This window comes from Eleutherodactylus coqui, chromosome 8 (genome assembly GCF_035609145.1).
Source record: "Eleutherodactylus coqui strain aEleCoq1 chromosome 8, aEleCoq1.hap1, whole genome shotgun sequence".
NCBI classification, from domain to species: domain Eukaryota; kingdom Metazoa; phylum Chordata; class Amphibia; order Anura; family Eleutherodactylidae; genus Eleutherodactylus; species Eleutherodactylus coqui.
Window position 1 is genome coordinate 6,521,948 of NC_089844.1, and position 27,804 is coordinate 6,549,751.

Below are 27,804 nucleotides of genomic sequence, written 5' to 3' on the forward strand. Positions count from 1 at the left end.
CCCTCGTCCCCCATATACTGGCTGCGGTGCTCCTACATAAACGATGGCCGCCCCTCGTCCCCCACATACTGGCTGCGGTGCTCCTACATTCACGATGGCCGCCCCTCGTCCCCCACATACTGGCTGCGGTGCTCCTACATAAACGATGGCCGCCCCTCGTCCCACACACATACTGCCTGCGGGGCTCCTACATACACGATGGCTGCCCCTCGTCCTGCACATACTGGCTGTGGTGCTCCTACATAAACGATGGCCGCCCCTCGTCCCCCCTCATACTGGCTGCGGTGCTCCTACATAAACGATGGCCGCCCCTCGTCCCCCACATACTGGCTGCGGTGCTCCTACATAAACGATGGCCGCCCCTCGTCCCGCACATACTGGCTGCGGTGCTCCTACATAAACGATGGCTGCCCCTCGTCCCCCACATACTGGCTGCGGTGCTCCTACATAAACGATGGCCGCCCCTCGTCCCGCACATACTGGCTGCGGTGCTCCTACATAAACGATGGCCGCCCCTCGTCCCCCACATACTGGCTGCGGTGCTCCTACATAAACGATGGCCGCCCCTCGTCCTGCACATACTGGCTGCGGTGCTCCTACATAAACAATGGCCGCCCCTCGTCCCCCACATACTGGCTGCGGTGCTCCTACATAAACGATGGCCGCCCCTCGTCCTGCACATACTGGCTGCGGTGCTCCTACATAAACGATGGCCGCCCCTCGTCCCCCACATACTGGCTGCGGTGCTCCTACATAAACGATGGCCGCCCCTCGTCCCCCACATACTGGCTGCGGTGCTCCTACATAAACGATGGCCGCCCCTCGTCCCCCATATACTGGCTGCGGTGCTCCTACATAAACGATGGCCGCCCCTCGTCCCTCGCATACTGGCTGCGGTGCTCCTACATAAACGATGGCCGCCCCTCCTCCTGCACATACTGGCTGCGGTGCTCCTACATAAACGATGGCCGCCCCTCGTCCTCCACATACTGGCTGCGGTGCTCCTACATAAACGATGGCCGCCCCTCGTCCCTCACATACTGGCTGCGGTGCTCCTACATAAACGATGGCCGCCCCTCGTCCCTCACATACTGGCTGCGGTGCTCCTACATAAACGATGGCCGCCCCTCGTCCCCCACATACTGGCTGCGGTGCTCCTACATAAACGATGGCCGCCCCTCGTCCTGCACATACTGGCTGCGGTGCTCCTACATAAACGATGGCCGCCCCTCGTCCCCCACATACTGGCTGCGGTGCTCCTACATAAACGATGGCCGCCCCTCGTCCCCCACATACTGGCTGCGGTGCTCCTACATAAACGATGGCCGCCCCTCGTCCCCCATATACTGGCTGCGGTGCTCCTACATAAACGATGGCCGCCCCTCGTCCCTCGCATACTGGCTGCGGTGCTCCTACATAAACGATGGCCGCCCCTCCTCCTGCACATACTGGCTGCGGTGCTCCTACATAAACGATGGCCGCCCCTCGTCCTCCACATACTGGCTGCGGTGCTCCTACATAAACGATGGCCGCCCCTCGTCCCTCACATACTGGCTGCGGTGCTCCTACATAAACGATGGCCGCCCCTCGTCCCTCACATACTGGCTGCGGTGCTCCTACATAAACGATGGCCGCCCCTCGTCCCCCACATACCGGCTGCGGTGCTCCTACATAAACGATGGCCGCCCCTCGTCCTGCACATACTGGCTGCGGTGCTCCTACATAAACGATGGCCGCCCCTCGTCCTCCACATACTGACTGCGGTGCTTCTACATAAACGATGGCCGCCCCTCGTCCCCCACATACTGGCTGCGGTGCTCCTACATAAACGATGGCCGCCCCTCGTCCCCCACATACTGGCTGCGGTGCTCCTACATAAACGATGGCCGCCCCTCGTCCCCCACATACTGGCTGCGGTGCTCCTACATAAACGATGGCCGCCCCTCGTCCCACACACATACTGCCTGCGGGCCTCCTACATAAACGATGGCTGCCCCTCGTCCTGCACATACTGGCTGCGGTGCTCCTACATAAACGATGGCCGCCCCTCGTCCCCCCTCATACTGGCTGCGGTGCTCCTACATAAATGATGGCCGCCCCTCGTCCCCCACATACTGGCTGCGGTGCTCCTACATAAACGATGGCCGCCCCTCGTCCCCACATACTGGCTGCGGTGCTCCTACATAAACGATGGCCGCCCCTCGTCCTGTACATACTGGCTGCGGTGCTCCTACATAAACGATGGCCGCCCCTCGTCCCCCACATACTGGCTGCGGTGCTCCTACATAAACGATGGCCGCCCCTCGTCCCGCACATACTGGCTGCGGTGCTCCTACATAAACGATGGCCGCCGCTCGTCCTGCACATACTGGCTGCGGTGCTCCTACATAAAGGGTGGCCGCCCCTCGTCCCCCACATACTGGCTGCGGTGCTCCTACATAAACGATGGCTGCCCCTCGTCCCCCACATACTGGCTGCGGTGCTCCTACATAAACGATGGCCGCCCCTTGTCCCCCACATACTAGCTGCGGTGCTCCTACATAAACGATGGCCGCCCCTCGTCCCACACACATACTGCCTGCGGGGCTCCTACATAAACGATGGCTGCCCCTCGTCCTGCACATACTGGCTGCGGTGCTCCTACATAAACGATGGCCGCCCCTCGTCCTGCACATACTGGCTGCGGTGCTCCTACATAAACGATGGCCGCCCCTTGTCCTGCACATACTGGCTGCGGTGCTCCTACATAAACGATGGCTGCCCCTCGTCCCCCACATACTGGCTGCGGTGCTCCTACATAAACAATGGCCGCCCCTCGTCCCCACATACTGGCTGCGGTGCTCCTACATAAACGATGGCCGCCCCTCGTCCCGCACATACTGGCTGCGGTGCCCCTACACAAACGATGGCCGCCCCTCGTCCCCCATATACTGGCTGCGGTGCTGCTACATAAACGATGGCCGCTCCTCGCCCTGTACATACTGGCTGCGGTGCTCCTACATAAACGATGGCCGCCCCTCGTCCCCCATATACTGGCTGCGGTGCTCCTACATAAACGATGGCCGCTCCTCGTCCTGTACATACTGGCTGCGGTGCTCCTACATAAACGATGGCCGCCCCTCGTCCCTCACATACTGGCTGCAGTGCTCCTACATAAACGATGGCCGCCCCTCGTCCCTCACATACTGGCTGCGGTGCTCCTACATAAACGATGGCCGCCCCTCGTCCTCCACATACTGGCTGCGGTGCTCCTACATAAACGATGGCCACCCCTCGTCCCCCACATACTGGCTGCGGTGCTCCTACATAAACGATGGCCGCCCCTCGTCCTCCACATACTGGCTGCGGTGCTCCTACATAAACGATGGCCGCCCCTCGTCCCCCACATACTGGCTGCGGTGCTCCTACATAAACGATGGCCGCCCCTCGTCCCCCACATACTGGCTGCGGTGCTCCTACATAAACGATGGCCGCCCCTCGTCCCCCACATACTGGCTGCGGTGCTCCTACATAAACGATGGCCGCCCCTCGTCCCACACATACTGGCTGCGGTGCTCCTACATAAACGATGGCCGCCCCTCGTCCCCACATACTGGCTGCGGTGCTCCTCCATAAACGATGGCCGCCCCTCGTCCCCCACATACTGGCTGCGGTGCTCCTACATAAACGATGGCCGCCCCTCGTCCCCCACATACTGGCTGCGGTGCTCCTACATAAACGATGGCCGCCCCTCGTCCCCACATACTGGCTGCGGTGCTCCTACATAAACGATGGCCGCCCCTCGTCCTGTACATACTGGCTGCGGTGCTCCTACATAAACGATGGCCGCCCCTCGTCCCCCACATACTGGCTGCGGTGCTCCTACATAAACGATGGCCGCCCCTCGTCCCGCACATACTGGCTGCGGTGCTCCTACATAAACGATGGCCGCCGCTCGTCCTGCACATACTGGCTGCGGTGCTCCTACATAAAGGGTGGCCGCCCCTCGTCCCCCACATACTGGCTGCGGTGCTCCTACATAAACGATGGCTGCCCCTCGTCCCCCACATACTGGCTGCGGTGCTCCTACATAAACGATGGCCGCCCCTTGTCCCCCACATACTAGCTGCGGTGCTCCTACATAAACGATGGCCGCCCCTCGTCCCACACACATACTGCCTGCGGGGCTCCTACATAAACGATGGCTGCCCCTCGTCCTGCACATACTGGCTGCGGTGCTCCTACATAAACGATGGCCGCCCCTCGTCCTGCACATACTGGCTGCGGTGCTCCTACATAAACGATGGCCGCCCCTTGTCCTGCACATACTGGCTGCGGTGCTCCTACATAAACGATGGCTGCCCCTCGTCCCCCACATACTGGCTGCGGTGCTCCTACATAAACAATGGCCGCCCCTCGTCCCCACATACTGGCTGCGGTGCTCCTACATAAACGATGGCCGCCCCTCGTCCCGCACATACTGGCTGCGGTGCCCCTACACAAACGATGGCCGCCCCTCGTCCCCCATATACTGGCTGCGGTGCTGCTACATAAACGATGGCCGCTCCTCGCCCTGTACATACTGGCTGCGGTGCTCCTACATAAACGATGGCCGCCCCTCGTCCCCCATATACTGGCTGCGGTGCTCCTACATAAACGATGGCCGCTCCTCGTCCTGTACATACTGGCTGCGGTGCTCCTACATAAACGATGGCCGCCCCTCGTCCCTCACATACTGGCTGCAGTGCTCCTACATAAACGATGGCCGCCCCTCGTCCCTCACATACTGGCTGCGGTGCTCCTACATAAACGATGGCCGCCCCTCGTCCTCCACATACTGGCTGCGGTGCTCCTACATAAACGATGGCCACCCCTCGTCCCCCACATACTGGCTGCGGTGCTCCTACATAAACGATGGCCGCCCCTCGTCCTCCACATACTGGCTGCGGTGCTCCTACATAAACGATGGCCGCCCCTCGTCCCCCACATACTGGCTGCGGTGCTCCTACATAAACGATGGCCGCCCCTCGTCCCCCACATACTGGCTGCGGTGCTCCTACATAAACGATGGCCGCCCCTCGTCCCCCACATACTGGCTGCGGTGCTCCTACATAAACGATGGCCGCCCCTCGTCCCACACATACTGGCTGCGGTGCTCCTACATAAACGATGGCCGCCCCTCGTCCCCACATACTGGCTGCGGTGCTCCTCCATAAACGATGGCCGCCCCTCGTCCCCCACATACTGGCTGCGGTGCTCCTACATAAACGATGGCCGCCCCTCGTCCCCCACATACTGGCTGCGGTGCTCCTACATAAACGATGGCCGCCCCTCGTCCCCCACATACTGGCTGCGGTGCTCCTACATAAACGATGGCCGCCCCTCGTCCTGTACATACTGGCTGCGGTGCTCCTACATAAACGATGGCCGCCCCTCGTCCCGCACATACTGGCTGCGGTGCTCCTACATAAACGATGGCCGCCCCTCGTCCCGCACATACTGGCTGCGGTGCTCCTACATAAACGATGGCCGCCCCTCGTCCTGTACATACTGGCTGCGGTGCTCCTACATAAACGATGGCCGCCCCTCGTCCCCCACATACTGGCTGCGGTGCTCCTACATAAACGATGGCCGCCCCTCGTCCTGCACATACTGGCTGCGGTGCTCCTACATAAACGATGGCTGCCCCTCGTCCCCCACATACTGGCTGCGGTGCTCCTACATAAACGATGGCCGCCCCTCGTCCTCCACATACTGGCTGCGGTGCTCCTACATAAACGATGGCCGCCCCTCGTCCCCCACATACTGGCTGCGGTGCTCCTACATAAACGATGGCCGCCCCTCGTCCTGTACATACTGGCTGCGGTGCTCCTACATAAACGATGGCCGCCCCTCGTCCTGTACATACTGGCTGCGGTGCTCCTACATAAACGATGGCCGCCTCTCGTCCCACACATACTGGCTGCGGTGCTCCTACATAAACGATGGCCGCCCCTCGTCCCCCACATACTGGCTGCGGTGCTCCTACATAAACGATGGCCGCCTCTCGTCCCGCACATACTGGCTGCGGTGCTCCTACATAAACGATGGCTGCCCCTCGTCCCCACATACTGGCTGCGGTGCTCCTCCATAAACGATGGCCGCCCCTCGTCCTGCACATACTGGCTGCGGTGCTCCTCCATAAACGATGGCCACCCCTCGTCCCCACATACTGGCTGCGGTGCTCCTACATAAACGATGGCCGCCCCTCGCCCCCCACATACTGGCTGCGGTGCTCCTACATAAACGATGGCCGCCCCTCGCCCCCCACATACCGGCTGTGGTGCTCCTACATAAACGATGGCCGCCCCTCGTCCTGCACATACTGGCTGCGGTGCTCCTCCATAAACGATGGCCGCCCCTCGTCCCGCACATACTGGCTGCGGTGCTCCTACATAAACGATGGCCGCCCCTCGTCCCCCACATACTGGCTGCGGTGCTCCTACATAAACGATGGCCGCCCCTCGTCCCACACATACTGGCTGCGGGGCTCCTACATAAACGATGGCCGCCCCTCGTCCTGCACATACTGGCTGCGGTGCTCCTACATAAACGATGGCCGCCCCTCGTCCCCCACATACTGGCTGCGGTGCTCCTACATAAACGATGGCTGCCCCTCGTCCCCCATATACTGGCTGCGGTGCTCCTACATAAACGATGGCCGCCCCTCGTCCCGCACATACTGGCTGCGGTGCTCCTACATAAACGATGGTCGCCCCTCGTCCTGCACATACTGGCTGCGGTGCTCCTACATAAACGATGGCCGCCCCTCGTCCCGTACATACTGGCTGCGGTGCTCCTACATAAACGATGGCTGCCCCTCGTCCTGCACATACTGGCTGCGGTGCTCCTACATAAACGATGGCCGCCCCTCGTCCTGTACATACTGGATGCGGTGCTCCTACATAAACGATGGCCGCCCCTCGTCCCACACATACTGGCTGCGGTGCTCCTACATAAACGATGGCCGCCCCTCGCCCCCCACATACTGGCTGCGGTGCTCCTACATAAACGATGGCCGCCCCTCGTCCCGCACATACTGGCAGGTGTTGGGTGGGTGGGTAGTGTGCGGGCGTCATGTGGTCAGCGTGCGCGCGGTGGGTGGATGGGTGGTCAGCGTGCGCGCGGTGGGTGGATAGCGTGCGCGCGGTGGGTGGATGCGTGGTCAGGGTGCGGCGGCTCTCCAGCATGCGGTCCTGCACTCAGCGACTCTCTTGCCTCACAGTGGCGTTTGTGTAAGTCTTGGCGCCCCTGTGGAAGCATACGCTGCGGGGGATACAGCATACGCCGTATAGCGGGGGCAGTGCCGGACCCTCCAGTATGTAAACGGTTAACGGCCGGCCCCCGCGTTGTACGACCGCCCAGCCCTCCGCACAATCCCCGATCCTCCATCATGCAACTGTCACTCTCAAGCGTTAGGGGGTTTGCCAGGATTTGAGGAACATGGCGGCTACCAGAAGCGGCGCCTCCGCTGCCCGTGGACTGTTCTGGTATTACAGTGTAATACCAGCCACGTCCTGCAGTCAGTGGGGCGCTGTCTCTGGAAGCAGGCAGCTATGCTCTTCGATTCCTGGAAACTCCTCTACACAGTTGTCGCAGCAGCAGCGTTATGGCCACGCGGTACCGCAACCAGCAGGGGGCGCGTTCTCCCCGCGGTGGCTATAATGTCACTCCGAGCCCTGTGGCTCCGCCACCTCATGACCCTTCCGGGCCGCCGTCGGCTTCAGGCAGCAGCTGTTGCCATGACTACTAAATGCACCCGCCTCCTTGGGCGTGGTTCCCCTGTAACCTGGAGAGGCGTGGTTTGCGGGTCGTGCGTCGTGACGTCGTGCGGTCGTGCGTCAGCTGGCTGTACGCTTCGTCATCGCTGTAGGTCCGGTGACGGCGGCCGGGGACATGCTGTGGTTCCAGGGAGCCATCCCGGAGGCCATCGCCGCGGCCAAGCAACGGAGCTCCGTGTTTGTCGTGTTTGTGGCGGGTGAGGAGCGAACGGAGGCCGTGGAGGGTCATGTGCAGCACAGAGCCAGGACAGGGTTAATAAGAGATGACGGCTGCCGTGGGTCATGTGACCTCACAAACGCAGTAACGTTAGCGTAGAGGGGGCCACCAGCTGGGGGGGGGTGTAGGGTAGAGGGGGGCCACCAGCTGGGGGGGGGGTGTAGGGTAGAGGGGGGCCACCAGCTGGGGAGGAGGGGGGGTGTAGGGTAGAGGGGGCCCGCCAGCTGGGGAGGAGGGGGGGTGTAGGGTAGAGGGGGGCCACCAGCTGGGGGGGGGGGGGTGTAGGGTAGAGGGGGGGCCACCAGCTGGGGGGGGGGGTGTAGGGTAGAGGGGGGCCACCAGCTGGGGGGGGGTGTAGGGTAGAGGGGGGCCACCAGCTGGGGGGGGGGTGTAGGGTAGAGGGGGGCCACCAGCTGGGGGGGGGTGTAGGGTAGAGGGGGGCCACCAGCTGGGGGGGGGGTGTAGGGTAGAGGGGGGGCCACCAGCTGGGGAGGAGGGGGGGGGTGTAGGGTAGAGGGGGGCCACCAGCTGGGGGGGGTGTAGGGTAGAGGGGGGCCACCAGCTGGGGGGGGGTGTAGGGTAGAGGGGGGCCACCAGCTGGGGGGGGGGGTGTAGGGTAGAGGGGGGCCACCAGCTGGGGGGGGTGTAGGGTAGAGGGGGGCCACCAGCTGGGGGGGGGGTGTAGGGTAGAGGGGGGCCACCAGCTGGGGGGGGGGGGTGTAGGGTAGAGGGGGGCCACCAGCTGGGGGGGGTGTAGGGTAGAGGGGGGCCACCAGCTGGGGGGGGGGGTGTAGGGTAGAGGGGGGCCACCAGCTGGGGGGGGGGGTGTAGGGTAGAGGGGGGCCACCAGCTGGGGGGGGGGGTGTAGGGTAGAGGGGGGCCGCCAGCATCAGGACCGCAGGGACAGGAGGAGTTACCAGAGCCCTACAAAATACCCTCCAGCATTTTGTGCCGCACTGGATGGGGGATGACTTGCTGATCTGTAGAGCGAAGGTCCCCTGTGGCCCTCACTGCTGGGTTACTGCCCCCCTAGCAGTGGAGACCCCCGGGCAGCTCTCTCCGGAGTGGAGCGCTGACTGCGTACGCTCGGCTGGCGCTGCCTTCATTCTGACGTCACTGCAGTGGGAGAAGCGAGCCCCCGGGGGGACAGAGCGGGACCTGGCAGTCCTGTTCTTGAGTTGGTGGGCTCCCGGCGGTGAGACCCCCTTCCCGATCAGCACGGTATCTCCTGTCCTGTTGGGGGGTCTCTGCTCGGACCCCTTGGACTCTCAGCGCTGTGAATGTGGAACACTTAAAAATGGGCAGTTTTGCGCCATGTCATAAATTCCCTGCATGTGAATGGGGGGTCTTCTGTGGGGGGCGCCGGATTGGTGCGTAGATCTGGTGGCGACCGCCGGCCTCGGTCAGTCTTACAGGCAACTGTTGGTTGTGGGATCCGCGGGGGGTCGGGCGCTGCTGCTCCCATCCCTGGGTAGTAATTGCAGGCCAGGGTCCTATGGATTCAATGAGCTGTGCCTGCACTTACAAGCGTCGGCCACTATCCAGTGGGGGCAGTAGCTTCTACTCTGACCCCGGTGTATCCGGCGCTGCCTGCAAAGCCCCTCTAAAGGGGTTGGTTACTGGAGGATGTTGCCCCTGTGGCTGTAGCCCGCTGGCCTCCCAGTGGTGGGTGATGCCGCCTGTTCTGCCATCAGGGCTCACATCCTGGGTGCCATGTTGCCCGGAGGTCAGGTTGGTGGCGGTCAGTGGTGATGGCTGCAGCACAGTTGGTCCCATACCCTTCTGTGTCTATCGGGTCTCCCATACACCTTTACAGGTGTGTTCGCACCTAAGACTCCGCCCAGTCATGGCGGCCAATAGCTACATGATAAGATGGCGCTTCTATCCATGGCTGGGCGGAGTCTCCTCTGCACGTGGTCCCCATTATGTGTGAGCACTCCCCAATAGTTGTCAGGTGATCGTGCGTCTGGCGGCGACTCAGCTCATTCAGACATTTCCTAGAGGAGTAACAGAGGACCGTACGCTCTGCGGTTCAGGAAGGAGATGCTCTTCAGTTGCCTTAAGGGTGCAGGTATCTACCTACACGGACTTGTCAGGAGCAGCGGTGCATCCTGGGACGTGAGGGTGCGCCATTCTCTGCAGATGTTAGTCGGGCCCCTGTTCCTCAGGTGTCTCTCGGGACCCTTCAGGTTGTTGCAGTCTCGGGGCCGTCTGTTCTCGGCGCTGCGTACATCCGCTGTCACACTTTGTATCGGATTTCCTCGCGTGTGTTCCCGCGGCGCCGCCTGCGCTGCTGCTGCCCGCTGAGTCCCGCTGACTGCAGGTTCTTCATGTTTCCGGGGATCTTGCTGCTATAAAATGGCGCCTTGGAAAGACCTAATTTCTCCGTGTTGTAGCGCACTGGTGCAGCTCGGGGGCGACACTGAGGTACGCTCTTGTTTCAGGTGATGATGAGCAGTCCACTCAGATGGCGGAGAGCTGGCGGAGTGAAGAGGTGCAGCGCAGCGCCGCCGAGGGGTTTGTCGCCATCAGGATTGACAGTAAGAGGTTTGTGAGATGATGACTTCTGGGGATCTTGTCTGGGGGCGGGGCGCTGGACAGAGGGGGCGGGGTCATGAGGCAGGGTTCGGCAGAGGTACCAGGCGGCCGGGGGCGCTATACTCCACACTTATACATTCTCTTTGCTTGTTTAAATACTCCTTTTTTCTTTTTTTTTGTTCTTGCAGTGAGACGTGTCTGCAGTTCTCCCAGATCTGTATCCTTCCCGTACGTCACGTGGTTACCCAGGAGCGCCGAGAATGACAGGGCGGGATCACTGTACAGCACCTGGTCACCGGAGCCACACCCTGTATTATAATCCAGAGCTGCGCTCACTATTCTGCTGGTGGAGTCACTGTGTACATACATTACTTATCCTGTACTGCTCCTGAGTTACATCCTGTATTATACCCCAGAGCTGCACTCACTATTCTGCTGGTGGAGTCACTGTGTACATACATTACTTGTCCTGTACTGATCCTGAGTTACATCCTGTATTATACCCCAGAGCTGCACTCACTATTCTGCTGGTGGAGTCACTGTGTACATACATTACTTATCCTGTACTGATCCTGAGTTACATCCTGTATTATACTCCAGAGCTGCACTCACTATTCTGCTGGTGGAGTCACTGTGTACATACATTACTTATCCTGTACTGATCCTGAGTTACATCCTGTATTATACTCCAGAGCTGCACTCACTATTCTGCTGGTGGAGTCACTGTGTACATACATTACTTATCCTGCACTGACCCTGAGTTACATCCTGTATTATACTGCAGAGCTGCACTCACTATTCTGCTGGTGGAGTCACTATGTACATACATTACTTAGCCTGTACTAATGCTGAGTTACATCCTGTATTATACCCCAGAGCTGCACTCACTATTCTGCTGGTGGAGTCACTGTGTACATACATTACTTATCCTGTACTGATCCTGAGTTACATCCTATATTATACTCCAGAGCTGCACTCACTATTCTGCTGGTGGAGTCACTGTGTACATACATTACTTATCCTGCACTGATTCTGAGTTACATCCTGTATTATACCCCAGAGCTGCACTCACTATTCTGCTGGTGGTGGAGTCACTGTGTACATACATTACTTATCCTGTACTGCTCCTGAGTTACATCCTGTATTATATTCCAGAGCTGCACTCACTATTCTGCTGCTGGTGGAGTCACTGTGTACATACATTACTTATCCTGTACTGATCCTGAGTTACATCCTGTATTATACCCCAGAGCTGCACTCACTATTCTGCTGGTGGAGTCACTGTGTACATACATTACTTATCCTGTACTGATCCTGAGTTATATTCTGTATTATACCCCAGAGCTGCACTCAATATTCTGCTGGTGGAGTCACTGTGTACATACATTACTTATCCTGTACTGCTCCTGAGAATAGTGAGTGCAGCTCTGGAGTATAATACAGGATGTAACTCAGCATCAGTGCAGGATAAGTAATGTATGTACACAGTGACTCCACCAGCAGAATAGCGAGTGCAGCTCTGCAGTATAATACAGGATGTAACTCAGGATCAGTACAAGATAAGTAATGTATGTACACAGTGACTCCACCAGCAGAATAGTGAGTGCAGCTCTGGGGTATAATACAGGATGTAAGTCAGGAGGAGTACAGGATAAGTAATGTATGTGCACAGTGACTCCACCAGCAGAATAGTGAGTGCAGCTCTGGAGTATAATACAGGATGTAATTCAGGATCAGTACAGGATAAGTAATGTACAGTATGTACACAGTGAGTGCAGCTCTGGGGTATAATACAGCATAAGTAATGTATGTGCACAGTGACTTCACCAGCAGAATAGTGAGTGCAGCTCTGGAGTATAATACAGGATGTAAATCAGGAGCAGTTCAGGATAAGTAATGTACAGTATGTACACAGTGACTCCACCAGCAGAATAGTGAGTGCAGCTCTGGGGTATAATACAGGATGTAACTCAGGATCAGTACAGGATAAGTAATATATGTACACAGTGACTCCACCAGCAGAATAGTGAGTGCAGCTCTTGGGTATAATACAGGATGTAACTCAGGATCAGTACAGGATAAGTAATGTATGTACATAGTGACTCCACCAGCAGAATAGTGAGTGCAGCTCTGGAGTATAATACAGGGTGTAAATCAGGAGCAGTTCAGGATAAGTAATGTATGTACACAGTGACTCCACCAGCAGAATAGTGAGTGCAGCTCTGGGGTATAATACAGGATGTAACTCAGGATCAGTACAGGATAAGTAATGTATGTACACAGTGACTCCACCAGCAGAATAGTGAGTGCAGCTCTGGGGTATAATACAGGATGTAACTCAGGATCAGTACAGGATAAGTAATGTATGTACATAGTGACTCCACCAGCAGAATAGTGAGTGCAGCTCTGGAGTATAATACAGGGTGTAAATCAGGAGCAGTTCAGGATAAGTAATGTGTGTACACAGTGACTCCACCAGCAGAATAGTGAGTGCAGCTCAGGAGTATAATACAGGATGTAACTCAGGAGCAGTACAGGATAAGTAATGTATGTACACAGTGACTCCACCAGCAGAATAGTGAGTGCAGCTCTGGGGTATAATACAGGATGTAACTCAGGATCAGTACAGGATAAGTAATGTATGTACACAGTGACTCCACCAGCAGAATAGTGAGTGCAGCTCTGGAGTATAATACAGGATGTAACTCGGGGTCAGTACAGGATAAGTAATGTATGTACACAGTGACTCCACCAGCAGAATAGTGAGTGCAGCTCTGGGGTATAATGCAGGATGTAACTCAGGAGCAGTACAGGATAAGTAATGTATGTACACAGTGACTCCACCAGCAGAATAGTGAGTGCAGCTCTGGAGTATTTACAATTAACCTGTTTTGTACATGATGGCTACATGTAAGCTTGGTTCTGTCTGACACGTGACGCCGTCTCTGTCGTTGGTCCTATACACGTCCTCCCAGATCCTGTGGTTTGTATCCCATCCAGCTTCTTCATTGGAGAGAACGGAATTCCTCTGGAAGTTATTGCCGGCAGCATCTCGGTGGAGGATTTGATAGCAAAGATAGTGAAAGTGAAGCAGGTGCTGAACGCCGTCTGCAGCCGCCCGATGTCTTTGATGTGTCAGAGGGTGCAGAGGCCCTCCCTTCCTTCTCCCCCACCATTATTTTGGCTTACTGCGGGGTTCCGTCTCTTGCCTTTTTCTTTAACAGATGTGTGTGAGTCTGTAGAGCCCACGGGGACGGCGACCGCCGGAGGTCCGCGACTGATCACGGTTTCCCCCAACTCTCTGACTATACTGTCCTTCGACTGCTGAGCAGTGATGGAGTTCGGGGGGGGCTTTGTGTTGGTGCTGCATCGTCATGACTTAACCAATAGGGACAAGGCGCAGTAAATGCACGCTGCTTGGTCCTGGCCTTTAATTCCAGCTGATAGTAGAGAAATAAATCAGCGCCGGCCATCTAGCAGGAGCAGGTCGGTGTAGTCTTGAACTGCTTCTGCCTTGTCTTCTGTGGGCTACATGAGCGCTATATAGAGAAAGCGGCAGTGCTGCTCTCAGCGCTCGACCCGCTGGGCGCCTCCTGGCAGAGCTGCAGGGTCACCGCAGACCCCGATCAGCTCTGCCAGTGACTGCTGTCCTTACAGGCGCAGTTTACCCCGTATATTGGGGCTGCTGTGGATGCCCCACTTACAGGGGAGAAGTGTGACATAAAATATGTGACTGACCCCCGGAGTCTCTGATGTCACGGGGGGCAGAGATGTTCGTAAAAAACAATGAACTAAAAACAAACTGCTGAACCAACCGAATCCGGCGTATCCGAAAACCCCGGGCGCCTTCTGGTTACTACACAATCAGCATGGTGCTTACACTCACTGCATGGAAGACAAATGTCATTGACCCCGAATAAAACAATGATCCATTAAACCACCGTAGTGTAGGTCAGCGCAGGGGATGGCGTCGGGGGAGAACACAGTGAGAGGGGCTCAGCCGGCGTTATTGGCCCACATCCCTCCACAAGCCGCGGCCTGATGAGACGGTAAACCTCGGAGGAGGAGTGAATAGTAACCCCGCGGGATAATGTGCCGAAACCGCGGCCTGATGAGACGTCACCCAGACAAAGACATGGAAACCACCACATCATGAATGTGCCTGGTCCTTAAGGGGTTAAAGGGGTGGTCCCATGGAAGCCGAGGATAGGCGATAACTGGCAGATCAGTGGGGGTCCAGCCGCTGGAGTGAGGTCAGATGATGGGGGCGGTAGGACTGCCGAAGAGCACTTGGCTATTTCTGTTGGTGCCGGTGGAATCAGTGGAGTGGCGGTGCCCTTCTGGCCTTCCTCATGTGCTAGAGATCCGGGGACCCCAGCGGTCTGCCCCCCATTTATCGGCAGGTCATCCCCTGTGGATGGTTGATTATTTGCGTTTGTTGGACTACCTGTTTAAATTCCAGAGACTTCAGAGCTGAACTCTTCATCTTTCAGCCATTTATGTGATGGAGCAGACGGTCATTGGTTGGTAATTTTTTCATTCTACCTACTAGATGCACATGGGCAAAGCCGACCTCTTACCGGCAGACACAAACTCTGCCGCCACCTCGTGTCCTGCGTCTGAAAGCCCATCCGTGGAATCGCCGCCCTTAGAGGCCGCCTCCGCAGAGACCACCCCAGGTCAGCCTCTCCGCACATAGCCGTTGTCTTGTATGCTCGGTGTATTCACTGTAAGTAACGTATATGCATCCCTCCCAGCACAAAGTGATGATTCCCCCACAGAGGAGTCCAAGGAGCTGCTTGAGGAGTCCGCAGAAGCTTCCGAAGAGACGGCAGAGAAGATGGAGAGGTGGGCTTGTAAAGCATTTCTTTCATGTCACAGAATTGCCACAACCTCTGTTAGTTATTGCTGAGGGTCAGCGGCAACGGGCACACCGCCCTGATGAAGAAAAGCACGGATGAGAGTGCAAAAAGAAAAGTATAGTATGTTTGTAGACTGTAAATACGGCCACTAGAGGGCACCGTAATGGTCACTGTCAGCCCCTCACAATTCCCCCATACACGTGTTCTCTCGGTTCGGGGAGGTGAATACGTTGCTGTCAGATTTCTCCGGCAGCAGTTTATCTCCCGTGAGAACAAAGGATTGGGCATGTTGAAATTCAGTATGCTCAATCCTTCTGTCCTGTGACATCCCATTGGATGGTCGACCTTCAGCTCATCTGGGACTATATAGTTAGTAACACTGCAGTATGTGAGTAAGCAGCGGAACGCGCGACTCGCCATACCGCATCACATGGTGCGTTGTGAGAATGTGGAGGCGTCTTGGGCTGCGGCGGGTGCGGTCGTCGGTGCAGCACCCGTAATGGCTGGTAGTACTGATGCCGGAGTTCTTGGAAGGACTTGAATTGACTGATCTTCTGTAATCTCTCCCTTGTAGCGTTATGTCCAAGCTGGAAAAGAAAATGGAGCAGAAGCAGCAGGAGGAGCAGGAGGTGAGTTACTTGTTCCTCCCTGCCGGTCAGCCCTTGTTTACTTCCCCTTCTACAGTATTACTACGGGAGCCTCCAGAGTGGCTGCAACGCCCCGAGGTCAGCTGCGCTAAACCCTGGTCACCGCACGGCGGTCTCGTGGCCGCTCAGTTTAACCAGGGACGGTCTGGAAATGTAAGGCGTCTCTGCAGGCAAGAGCGTCTTATTCGTTTTCCAAGCAGACACAGCCTTAAAGCGCTGATCCCGGGACAGGAACATTCTTTCGCTTCCTTAGCCGCGCGCACTGAATGGATGTGTGCGGAGCAATGAAGGAACTTTTATCGTTTACTTTTGTCTTCTCAAGAAAGAGATCAAGAGAGAGATTGAGAGGAGAAAACTGGGAAAAGACATGCTGGAGTATAAAAGAAAGCAGGAAGATGACCAGGCCAGACGGGCACTGGAGGAACGGAACAGGGAGAAGGCCGAGGACAGAGCTGAAAGAGAAAGGATTAAACAACAGATTGCACAGGTTAGTGGGTCATACTCCAGAGCTGCACTCACTATTCTGCTGCTGGTGGAGTCACTGTGTACATACATTACTTATCCTGTACTGCTCCTGAGTTACATCCTGTATTATACCCCAGAGCTGCACTCACTATTCTGCTGGTGGAGTCACTGTGTACATACATTACTTATCCTGTACTGATCCTGAGTTACATCCTGTATTATACCCCAGAGCTGCACTCACTATTCTGCTGGTGGAGTCACTGTGTACATACATTACTTATCCTGTACTGCTCCTGAGTTACATCCTGTATTATATTGCAGAGCTGCACTCACTATTCTGCTGGTGGAGTCACTGTGTACGTACATTACTTATCCTGTACTGACCCTGAGTTACATTCTGTATTATACCCCAGAGCTGCACTCACTATTCTGCTGCTGGTGGAGTCACTGTGTACATATATTACTTATCCTGTACTGATCCTGAGTTACATCCTGTATTATACTCCAGAGCTGCACTCACTATTCTCCTGGTGGAGTCACTCTGTACATACATTACTTATCCTGTACTGCTCCTGAGTTACATCCTGTATTATACTCCAGAGCTGCACTCACTATTCTGCTGTTGGAGTCACTGTGTACATACATTACTTATCCTGCACTGACCCTGAGTTACATCCTGTATTATACTCCAGAGCTGCACTCACTATTCTGCTGTTGGAGTCACTGTGTACATATATTACTTATCCTGTACTGCTCCTGAGTTACATCCTGTATTATACTCCAGAGCTGCACTCACTATTCTGTTGGTGGAGTCACTGTGTACATATATTACTTATCCTGTACTGCTCCTGAGTTACATCCTGTATTATACCCCAGAGCTGCACTCACTATTTTGCTGGTGGAGTCACTTTGTACATACATTACTTATCCTGTACTGATCCTGAGTTACATCCTGTATTATACTCCAGAGCTGCACTCACTATTCTGCTGGTGGAGTCACTGTGTGCATACATTACTTATCTTGTACTGATCCTGAGTTCCATCCTGTATTATACTGCAGAGCTGCACTCACTATTCTGCTAGTTGGTAAATAAAATGATCGACAAGCTTGTTGACAAGTCCCTAATCTGCTAAAATATCCTTCTTCCTGTGCGTTATGCTAATGGCAGCTAAACTGATAGGTGGTTCATCTTGCTGTCTGAGCTCCACTGCCGTTCCGTATTTAATACATGCCCATCCAAGTCTTGATTGATGTCTCCACCTGCAGCAGCTGAGGATGACATGACTTTCATAAGCTCAATGCCGCATTATAGGATCTGGCACATGTGACTCACTCTTGGTTGTCCATGTTGCAGTTGACATCATGCGCCGTTCTCCTTGTGGCCCCCTCTGCTATCAGAGTGAAAGTCATAGACTGGTAGAGTTGGAAGGGACCCCCAGGGTCATCGGGTCCAACCCCCTGCGCAGTGCAGGATCACTAAATCATCCCAGACAGATGTCTATCCGGCCTTGGAAGACTTCCATTGAAGGAGAACTCCCCACTTCCCGTGGTAACCTGTTCCACTCATTGATCCCCTCACTGTCTAATATCTAATCTGTCTCCTCCCTTTCAGTTTCCTCCCATTGCTTCTAGTCTTTCCTTGTGCAGATGAGAATAGGACTGATCCCTCTGCACTGTGACAGTCCTTCAGATATTTGTAGACTGCTATTAAGTCTCCTCTCAGCCTTCTCTTCAGCTAAACATTCCCAGATCCTTTAACCGTTCCTCATAGGACATGATTTGCAGACCGCTCACCATCTTGGTAACTCTTCTCTGAACTTGCTCCAGTTTGTCTATGTCTTGTATAAAGTGGGATGCCCAGAACTGGACCCAGTATTCCAGATGAGGTCTGACTAAGGAAGAGTAGAGGGGATAATGACCTCACGTGACCTAGACTCTATGCTTCTCTAATACATCCCAGAATTGTGTTTGCCTTTTTGGCTGCTGCATCACATTGTTGACTCATGTTCAGTCTATGATCTAGTAGTATACCCAAGTCTTTTTCACATGTGCTGCTGCTTAGCCCAATTCCTCCCATTCTGTATGCGCTTTCTTCATTTTTCTTGCCCAGATGTAGGACTTTGCATTTCTCCTTGTTAAATCCCATTCTGTTAGTCGCCGACCACTGTGCAAGCTTTTCTAGATCTTTCTGAACCCTCTCTTCTCTAGTGTTAGCTATCCCTCCTAGCTTTGTGTCATCGGCACATTTGATCAGTTTCCCACAATTCCCTCCTCCAGATCATTTATAACAATGTTGACCAACACTGGGCCCAGGACAGAGCCTTGTGGATCTTGAGGCAACTGAGTTCTGTGCCAAATATGTTTACATGACACAGAAATCCAAAATCTGCAATAAAAAAAGTGATCTTTTTGGGAGAGTTTTTCTGAATGTGGCTGTTGGGGTTGAGTCGCCCGGTGACCCCTGAGCAGCGCCCTGTAGATTTGGTGCGTGCAGATGACTCCGCTGCTTAGAAGCGCCCAGGATATGAGCCCGCTGAGGCGTTCGCTGTACGACGGCCCTCCCTCTTTTACAAATCTACAGGGATAGCGCTGAAGCCGTCTCCTCGGAGGATTGGGGTTGTGCAGAAGAGCCTCCTGGTCCTTCAGAGAGCCGGTGATGGGATTTGGTAGGTTCCAGTGTAATTCTATGTAGCTCTGTTCTAGGATCGCGTGGATCGACTGGCCCGATTTGCTAAGTCTAAAGAAGAACAAGAAGCTATAAGAGCAGCTGAGCTCCAGGCGCGGCAGGCGGAGATGGAAGTCCGGAGGGAAGCGGTACAGACAGAACGCAGGTAGGTGCTGTGGCCTGGTCTCTGCGCGGCCCTCTCCCCCGGCGGGTGACCTTGGCCTGGTCTCTGCGCGGCCCTCTCCCCCGGCGGGTGACCTTGGCCTGGTCTCTGCGCGGCCCTCTCCCCCGGCGGGTGACCTTGGCCTGGTGTCTGCGCGGCCCTCTCCCCCCCCGGCGGGTGACCTTGGCCTGGTGTCTGCGCGGCCCTCTCCCCCCCCCGGCGGGTGACCTTGGCCTGGTGTCTGCGCGGCCCTCTCTTCCCCGGCGGGTGACCTTGGCCTGGTGTCTGCGCGGCCCTCTCTTCCCCGGCGGGTGACCTTGGCCTGGTGTCTGCGCGGCCCTCTCTTCCCCGGCGGGTGACCGTGGCCTGGTGTCTGCGCGGCCCTCTCTTCCCCGGCGGGTGACCGTGGCCTGGTGTCTGCGCGGCCCTCTCTTCCCCGGCGGGTGACCGTGGCCTGGTGTCTGCGCGGCCCTCTCTTCCCCGGCGGGTGACCGTGGCCTGGTGTCTGCGCGGCCCTCTCTTCCCCGGCGGGTGACCGTGGCCTGGTGTCTGCGCGGCCCTCTCTTCCCCGGCGGGTGACCTTGGCCTGGTCTCTGCGCGGCCCTCTCTCCCGGCGGGTGACCTTGGCCTGGTCTCTGCGCGGCCCTCTCTCCCGGCGGGTGACCTTGGCCTGGTCTCTGCGCGGCCCTCTCTCCCGGCGGGTGACCTTGGCCTGGTCTCTGCGCGGCCCTCTCTCCCGGCGGGTGACCTTGGCCTGGTCTCTGCGCGGCCCTCTCTCCCGGCGGGTGACCTTGGCCTGGTCTCTGCGCGGCCCTCTCTCCCCGGCGGGAGACCTTGGCCTGGTCTCTGCGCGGCCCTCTCTCCCCGGCGGGAGACCTTGGCCTGGTCTCTGCGCGGCCCTCTCTCCCCGGCGGTTGACCTTGGCCTGGTCTCTGCGCGGCCCTCTCCCCCCGCTGGGTGACCTTGGCCTGGTCTCTGCGCGGCCCTCTCCCCCCGGCGGGTGACCTTGGCCTGGTCTCTGCGCGGCCCTCTCCCCCCGGCGGGTGACCTTGGCCTGGTCTCTGCGCGGCCCTCTCTCCCCCGGCGGGTGACCTTGGCCTGGTCTCTGCGCGGCCCTCTCTCCCCCGGCGGGTGACCTTGGCCTGGTCTCTGCGCGGCCCTCTCTCCCCCGGCGGGTGACCTTGGCCTGGTCTCTGCGCGGCCCTCTCTCCCCCGGCGGGTGACCTTGGCCTGGTCTCTGCGCGGCCCTCTCTCCCCCGGCGGGTGACCTTGGCCTGGTCTCTGCGCGGCCCTCTCTCCCCCGGCGGGTGACCTTGGCCTGGTCTCTGCGCGGCCCTCTCTCCCCCGGCGGGTGACCCTCTGCTTTCCTCTTCAGGACCGTGGCCCGGATACAGTTCAGACGTCCGGATGGCTCGTCCTTCACCAACCAGTTCTCATCAGAGGCCCCTCTGGAGGAGGCTCGTCGCTTCGCCGCACAGGTCGGTGGGGAAGAGATGTTTTTGCTGTACATTTTATTTAGTTTACCTTTTTCATTGCGTGAAGGAAACCGAACTTTAGGGCTTACCCCCAACTGCCAACGACATCTGTTTTCTCTATAAGGGGCGCTTCTCTGGTTTTTTGTTCAAGCAGCAAATCACTTTTCTCTCCCAGCTGTAGGGAAGGAATGAAGTTCTGTCTGCCGGATTTACTCATTCAGTTGTGTGGAGGGATTCATTCAGAATGATTAGTAGAGGGTTTAGTCAGGAAGGAGGTCATGCCCTGCGCCCCTCCCACGAACAGCACTCCGTGAAGCCCGACTCATCGACGGCTATGGACACCGTTTGCGTTGAATTTTTTTTTTATTGCTTAGTTGCTTTGTAAATTAAAAAAAATGAAGAAGCGTTCTAATTAGTCTTCATTTACACCTTCCTACCGCTGACCGCTGTGCAGCTGTAGAGCCTCTGCAGTTCCTTCATGCGGCTGGTTGCGCTGCTGCGCCTGACATGGATTGGACAGGGCACGGCTGCCGGCTCTGTTGGCCCCTCTTCTCCCTTGGTGTTAGATTGTACTGATTCGGGTGTGGAGTAAAGCGCCCCCCGCGGTCTGTAGGGGAGCGGTGACTGTGCCTTGAGAGAAGGGAGGGAACAGCCTCTGGGCACAAGGGAGAGATCATCCCTCATGGCTTGTAGAATCAGTGAAGGCAGCCGCTTCCTGCCACCGCGGCATCCCCTGCAGCGCGTACTTCTGGAAGGGCCACGGCCACGTGCTCCGTGCGACCACCAACATGGAAAATCTCTGTGTTTTTGCTTATCAGGGGCGTCCGTAGCCTTTAAGGTTAAAGGGGTTTTCCTATGACTTCTCAGTCGCTCTGCCCATCCTGATGAGCAGCAACCAGGAAGGACGGAGTGAAGAATGGAAAAACCCCTTTAAAGGACTGAACTGCAGCAGCCGACGCGCCGTATCTAAACGTGAGGCCCCTCCAGACCAGAGGCGTTTTCGCTTGGTATCGGTGCTCCCTCTCCTGGCCTCCTAGGGCCACAACAGCTGTTGTCCCATCGGCTCTTATATCAGAGCTGGGTTTTGCAGGGCGAGCTGACCTTTTTATTGATGCAGTTTTGGGTTACATTGAACTTTTTTAAAGTGGCTTTTTACTCTTCTTTTGGGGCCCGGGGCCCCGCAGCACGCCGTGTCTATCCTTTTCTTGCAGCGTTCACCGTGCGGAATAAATAAACAATATTTTTAGCACTTTGGACTTTTTATGAATGTGGCCTCGTGTGGGGGACTATAATAATATTAGTTTTTGGAGACGCCGTCCCTCTAACTTTTTTTTACATTTATTTTTTTAAATTGTATTAAAGTTAAAAAAAAGTTCTCCTGGAGGGCCGAACCTGAAACCACTAGTGGCACTTCTTACAGTAGTTCTTGTAGTCCTTTTAATAGTTGTCTATTAAGCCCCCGGCCTCAGCAGGCATCTGTGTGTGGCAGCCCTGAGCGCCTTCACTAGACTCCAGACTGCCACTCTGTGACCATGTCAAAGGGGCGATGGGGCAACGGAGGGAGCGCGCTGTCCCTGCTAACTGCTTACGTGTCGCTCAGCATTGACCGCAGCATCAGAGTAGTTAAAAGGGTTTTGTCATTAAAAAAATATATATATACACATACATACTGCTATTCCTCCCCAGGCAGAATACTTACGGCATCTTCTCCTCGCTGATCTTCAGTCCCTTGGGTCAGCTCACCTCCAGCCGGCCGGATCCTCTTCTCCTTGTTATGAAGCGTGCATTCCTAGTATTCTCTTCCTGCAGGTCAGTGAAGGTGGCGTCCCTGTGCCGCAGCGTTCACTGGCTAGGAAGGAATGCTGATCTACTGCAGAGACAGCGGGCATGAGCAGCCTCTGCAACAGCTCAGCACTCCCTGCCAGACTGGGACGTAGTGTACAATGCCAGGCAGGAAGAAGACGGCCTGTGAATGGACGCTTGGCAGCAGAAGCAGAAGAATTGGCCGGCTGGAGGTAAGGTGACCCCCAGACTGCAGGTGACAGGAGCAGATCAGCGAGAAAGAGATCTGGTAAGTAGAATGACGGGGAAGGAACAGGGGGATATAGAATTTTAATTTTTTTTTTAATGACTGAACCCCTTTACGTAGCCAAGATGGGGGCCGTGGTTGGTGGCTGTCAGCTGTTGGCCGCCAGTTATAAAGTGGGCCCTGTACACCAACCTGTGACCATGTGACGCGGTTCAGGAGAAGCTAAGGAGATAATCCAACAGTGGAAGTTCTGAGTTTTGCTGTAAGCTGTTTTGGTTATGAAGGAGGGTCGGAGCCCCACGGTTTGTGTCGATGAACAGGTCTGGAGGCGACGGCAGGCGGTACAAGTGGCCGTGAATGGGTGAGCGCTAAGATGCAATTCTTATGCTTGCAGACCGTCGGAAACGCCTACGGCAACTTCTCATTAGCAACCATGTTTCCTCGAAGAGAATTTACCGAAGAGGATTATGGGAAATCTTTACTGTCTCTGGAACTTACCCCCAGTGCCTCAATAGTCCTCCTACCGGTAGGTCTGCTGATTTGATGCATTCGCCTTCAGCCAGCCGTTCGCGCGGCAGATCTGCCATTTGTGAATAGCCCCGTGGGCACCCGCTTGTATTTACTGCTCTCCTTTGCTCTATCGACAGGCTGGAAGGCCGGCACAGGCCGTGGTGCAGTCGTCCGGCGGAGGGGTTTGGGGCTTTTTGGGCACCTTGTTATATCCCCTTCTTGCAGTCTGGCGGTTTCTGAGCAGCTTCCTATTCAGTAGCCCCCCACCAACACAGCAGACTGACAGAGGAGGTTACACCCCGCAGGAAAGTACCAGCGCCTCGGCATCCAGTAGTTCAGAGCCAAAGAGGTAAGTGTGTGACCCTGCGCGGACCCCCTTCTTACTGAGCCTGTGGGGTGGATGGAGGGACATTACTTGGCCTGCAGGATTACACATGTGATGGAGGGAAGTCTCCCGCAGTGTTGGGGCTCATCAAGTATTCTGGCCGCTCGCGAAGTATCTGTAAACGGGGTTCGTGCAGCCCAAGTCACTTGTGGGGCAAGGTTGTTCAGATGCCTAAGGGTCCTTTTAGGGCACTGTCACACGTGCCCAATATGCCCGCAGGACGCACCGCAAGCCGTGCTAAATCCCACAGCGCTCCACGCGGAAGTTACTTAATTCTGCACGACATTTCGTAATGAGACTTTGTGCGGAGTTTGCAGCGGCTGATCTTCTCCACAGCAGTGTATTCGGTCCGGGTGCAGCGGGGTCATGAATGGCGCATATTCAATTGACTTTTTTTTGGTCCTTTAACAAGAACCAAAGTGGGCGGCGCTTAGTATGAACATCCGTGAGTAATGTGCCGATCACTGGGGTTGTATCGTGTATACAGAGCGCAGCTCCACCTCAGTGAGCGAGGCCTGCGCTGCGGCTGATGTGGCCGTGTGCAAGCCCTACACTCCCTGCAAGTGCTGATCCGAGCCCCCGGCGCATCCACAACCTCTGGAGGGATGAATAACTCCTCCGACGCAGGTTATTGAGCTGCGGGCTGTTCAGACCCGACTCCAGTAATCAGTGGGGATGGGCAGGATGTGTGCCGGACGCTCCGCGGGGCGCGAGGCATGCTGTGTACCCATCTGCGGCCCGCGTCACCCCTCGGATCGCTTGCGCTTCTTCCGCTGTGTATGATGAATGTCCCCCGCGTCACTTGTGTGCCGACATCTTCTGCCCTTCTGTCTCCTCCAGAGAAGTTCGAAAAAGAGTACTTGAAAAAAGAACGGACGAATTTAAGAAGGAAGGCAAAATCTACAGGTTACGGACGCCAGACGACGAGGATGAGAACAACACCTGGAACGGGAACTCCACGCAGCAGATGTAGCAGCGGCCATGTTTGTTTAGTTTGATTTGTTTGAGCCACATTGCTGCGTTGGGGGGGGGGGGGGGGTCCGTATTTTAATCACTGTCACATGGCTTCGCTCAATGCATGAACTTGGGGCCTCGAACTCATCCCAGATTCCACTTTCCCAGCCGGCGCGGCGGTAGAAGCTTCTCTAACAGCCGGCAGGTCGGGTCGCCCCGCATTGTTTTGGTTAAACTCTGCAACATTTTCTCAAAATTGCTGCTTCTTTAAAGAGGACCTGCGGCTCCGGGGTCCGCGGCACGGAGTGGGGGGTTACTAGAGGAGAAATGCACCAGTAAGCGGGTCGACTAGCGCTAAATAGAGCAGCGGCGGCACAGCAAGGCATGTCCGAACGCAGAGGGGAAAGTTCTGTAGCCCAGGAGCAAGCAGGAGCCCCAATGTAGAACACTTGTAGTCGTACCAACTCCAAGACTATACTGAGCCCTCCACAGCCGCCCGGACCCTGTGCTACAGCCACGCTGTGGTCCCAGTGATTATTGTAACTGATGATGTCATTGGAAATCAGGTGACTGCTGCAGCCAATGAGAGCGCTCACACCCTGAAGCCGTGATGACAGGAGGCTGCCCTGGTGCTTCTTCCGCTCACTGGGCGCCCCTTAGCTAGATCAATAACATGCCTATAAAATGGGAAAAGTACCCTTTTTTCTCTTGTAGTAACCCTCTACTTCCATCTCCTATGAAATAACAACTCTGGAGCACCTATTCTTAAGATTCTCCTTCAGGACAGCCCTCTGGTAGTCCCTACTGGAAATGTATGAATGAACACCTGGGCGTTGCCATTCCGCTTGTCAGTAAGGCGTGTCTGACACTGTCAGTACTGATTGGACAGTGTAGGTGCATGCCCTACCAACAAGAGGAAGGCAACACCCTCTGTTATTCCTCCTGGAAAACTGGAACAGCACAATGTAAAATAATATTGCTTCAGAATTGTAGTTACTAAAAATGGACATGTCAGAAGAGCCACCGCCACTTCTTCAGTGCCTCTTAAAGGGATGGTCTGGGAGTTTGGGGATGGCCATATGCAGGATGTAGAAAAAGATCTATTGGGCTTTATTAAAAATTCTACCACTTCAAAACTGTAGCTGTGTGCAGCCGGCCTGCCCCGAGGGGTAAAGCCATTGGCCGTTTCTGTCACATGACTGTTCCTGAGCCATCGGTGCAGGATTCCTGGGGAATGTTTGCATATGGACAACGGCTGTAGAGCATCCCGGCACTGGCCCATCTCGGTCCCTGCTGCTCGCCGCATCCAAGCTCCCTACGCTACCCGGTTTCTATTAAATGGGCCTTCAGGACCAGCATAACATGGGGGGCGGGATGCAATGGGCCGGGGTTAGTGGCACACACACCTCATCCACAGGAAATATCCCTTTAATAGGTCTGCGCTCCCAGACCGTCCCTTTAACAGCTTGGGGACTGCATCACATAACCCCTGTAGTGACAGCACTTTCTCTCGGCCGCTTCTACTCGGTTTCAGATGTTGCTAATTTAAGGTTTTTCCTTCCGATAAAACTTCCAAGGGTTTCAGGATTTTCTGTCTTTGGCGCCGTAATGTGCAGAGCGAATACGGATTTCTATATATTTGTAACATGTCACTTCTATATAAACATTAGTAATATAAGACCATGCCCGGGCTCTTCATGTTTTGTTCGGCTGTTTCCTCAGTCGATGTACATTTTTTGTCGCGGGTTCAGGTATTTTTAGCGGTAAGTATTGCGCGGCTGCGGTGGTTTCTGCCAAAAATACCCGAAACTTGATGAATCCCATTATAAAAATAGGATTCACTCAGAAGCGGACTCGCGATTGCTGTGCTATCATTGCAGATTTCACACTGAAAATCTACAACCATTTAAAGGGTTGTCAATTAGTGATGGTCTATTTCAGGATAAGTCATCAATAGTAGATCGGTAGAGGTCTGTCACCAGGGACCACCATAAATCAGCTGTTTTCTGGGCTGGTGGGCTTCTGCACTGAACTGATTTTGCAGGAAACAGACTGCTCCATTCCCACTGCAGTGGCCGAACTTGGTATTACACATGTCAGTGGAAACTTTGCTTGCAATACCAGGATTGGCCACTGCAATGGGAACGGCGGTGTCTGCTTCCTGTAGAAACAAGCTCAGTGCACCAGCATACTGGTCCAGATAGCAGCTTATTGCCTGGGGTCCTGTGCACCAGCCCCCACCAATCTACTATTGATGACCTATTCTGAGCGTAGGCCATCAATAGTTTACAACTGGACAACCCATTCTAGGCTAAGGCTACACAGCGACTGGACTGCGTGGTATATAGATCGCAGTGTCCTACTGCAACATCACATCTAATGACGGTCCATGCGCTTGCAGGAAAAGTGATTGGATTTTTGGTTGTGAATCACACACCACTTCTTCATCGCGGCCGACAAGGACAGTTACCTGCGGCTGCTCGCTCTCTGCGATTCGGCTGTTAGGAGCAAGGCTGCGGCTCTAAAGCAGCTGCACCAATTTTTCTTGGCATTTTCTGAGAGTTGAAGTTCAACCAAAGTCGTCATATAACTCTAGCCTGATACACAATTGGTCAAGAAAGTCCCCGTAACTTTTTATTTATATGTTGTGGCCTTGTGTCCCCTCCTTCCGCACTCAGACCCCATAATGATAAAGTGACAACAGAACCGGAGAAATCTGTGTACATTCCTGAAAATGAAAACCTCCTGTTTTGCGGTGACATAAATATTCACACCCTCTGGTGACTCTTGTAGCTCTGGGGGCCTCACGTCTCTCTGGATCATCTCTGAGATGTTTCTACACCTTGGTTGGAGTCACCTGGGGTAAATTCAACTTATTGGATATAAGACACCCCCCCCCCCCCCCCCTCCCTCCCTCCCTCCCTCCCTCCCTCCCTATCTATATAAGGTCTCACCACTGACAATGCAGATAGGAGCTAAAATCAAACCATGAGGAGGACAGAACTGTAGAACTCAGGGACAGGATTGTGTGGAGGCGCAGATCTGGAGAAGCTACAAAAACATCTCTGCTGCCCTGCAAGTTCCCGAGAGCCCA

At 55.5% G+C, this 27,804-nt stretch overlaps 1 protein-coding gene across 1 annotated transcript; it reads left to right on the top strand.

Moving 5' to 3' along the window:
- The first annotated feature begins 7,843 nt into the window (after nt 1-7,843).
- On the top strand, nt 7,844-26,393 carry UBXN4 (UBX domain protein 4). Its single transcript, XM_066575157.1, has 13 exons — nt 7,844-7,996; nt 10,461-10,563; nt 10,743-10,771; nt 13,530-13,648; nt 15,107-15,233; nt 15,312-15,402; nt 15,991-16,045; nt 16,386-16,550; nt 19,233-19,360; nt 20,733-20,835; nt 23,256-23,387; nt 23,509-23,720; nt 24,597-26,393. The coding sequence occupies exons 1-13, from the start codon at nt 7,915-7,917 to the stop codon at nt 24,727-24,729; spliced, it is 1,479 nt and encodes a 492-aa protein (XP_066431254.1). The 5' UTR covers nt 7,844-7,914; the 3' UTR covers nt 24,730-26,393.
- Nucleotides 26,394-27,804: the final 1,411 nt, after the last annotated feature.

Excerpts from the sequence above, each read along its gene's own strand:
- UBXN4 (XM_066575157.1), top strand. The coding sequence starts at position 7,915 with ATGCTGTGGTTCCAGGGAGCCATCCCGGAGGCCATCGCCGCGGCCAAG. Across the intron at positions 10,772-13,529 it reads TCTGCAGTTCTCCCAGATCT|ATCCTGTGGTTTGTATCCCA; the intron begins GTATCCTTCCCG and ends ACGTCCTCCCAG. Across the intron at positions 16,551-19,232 it reads TTAAACAACAGATTGCACAG|GATCGCGTGGATCGACTGGC; the intron begins GTTAGTGGGTCA and ends GCTCTGTTCTAG.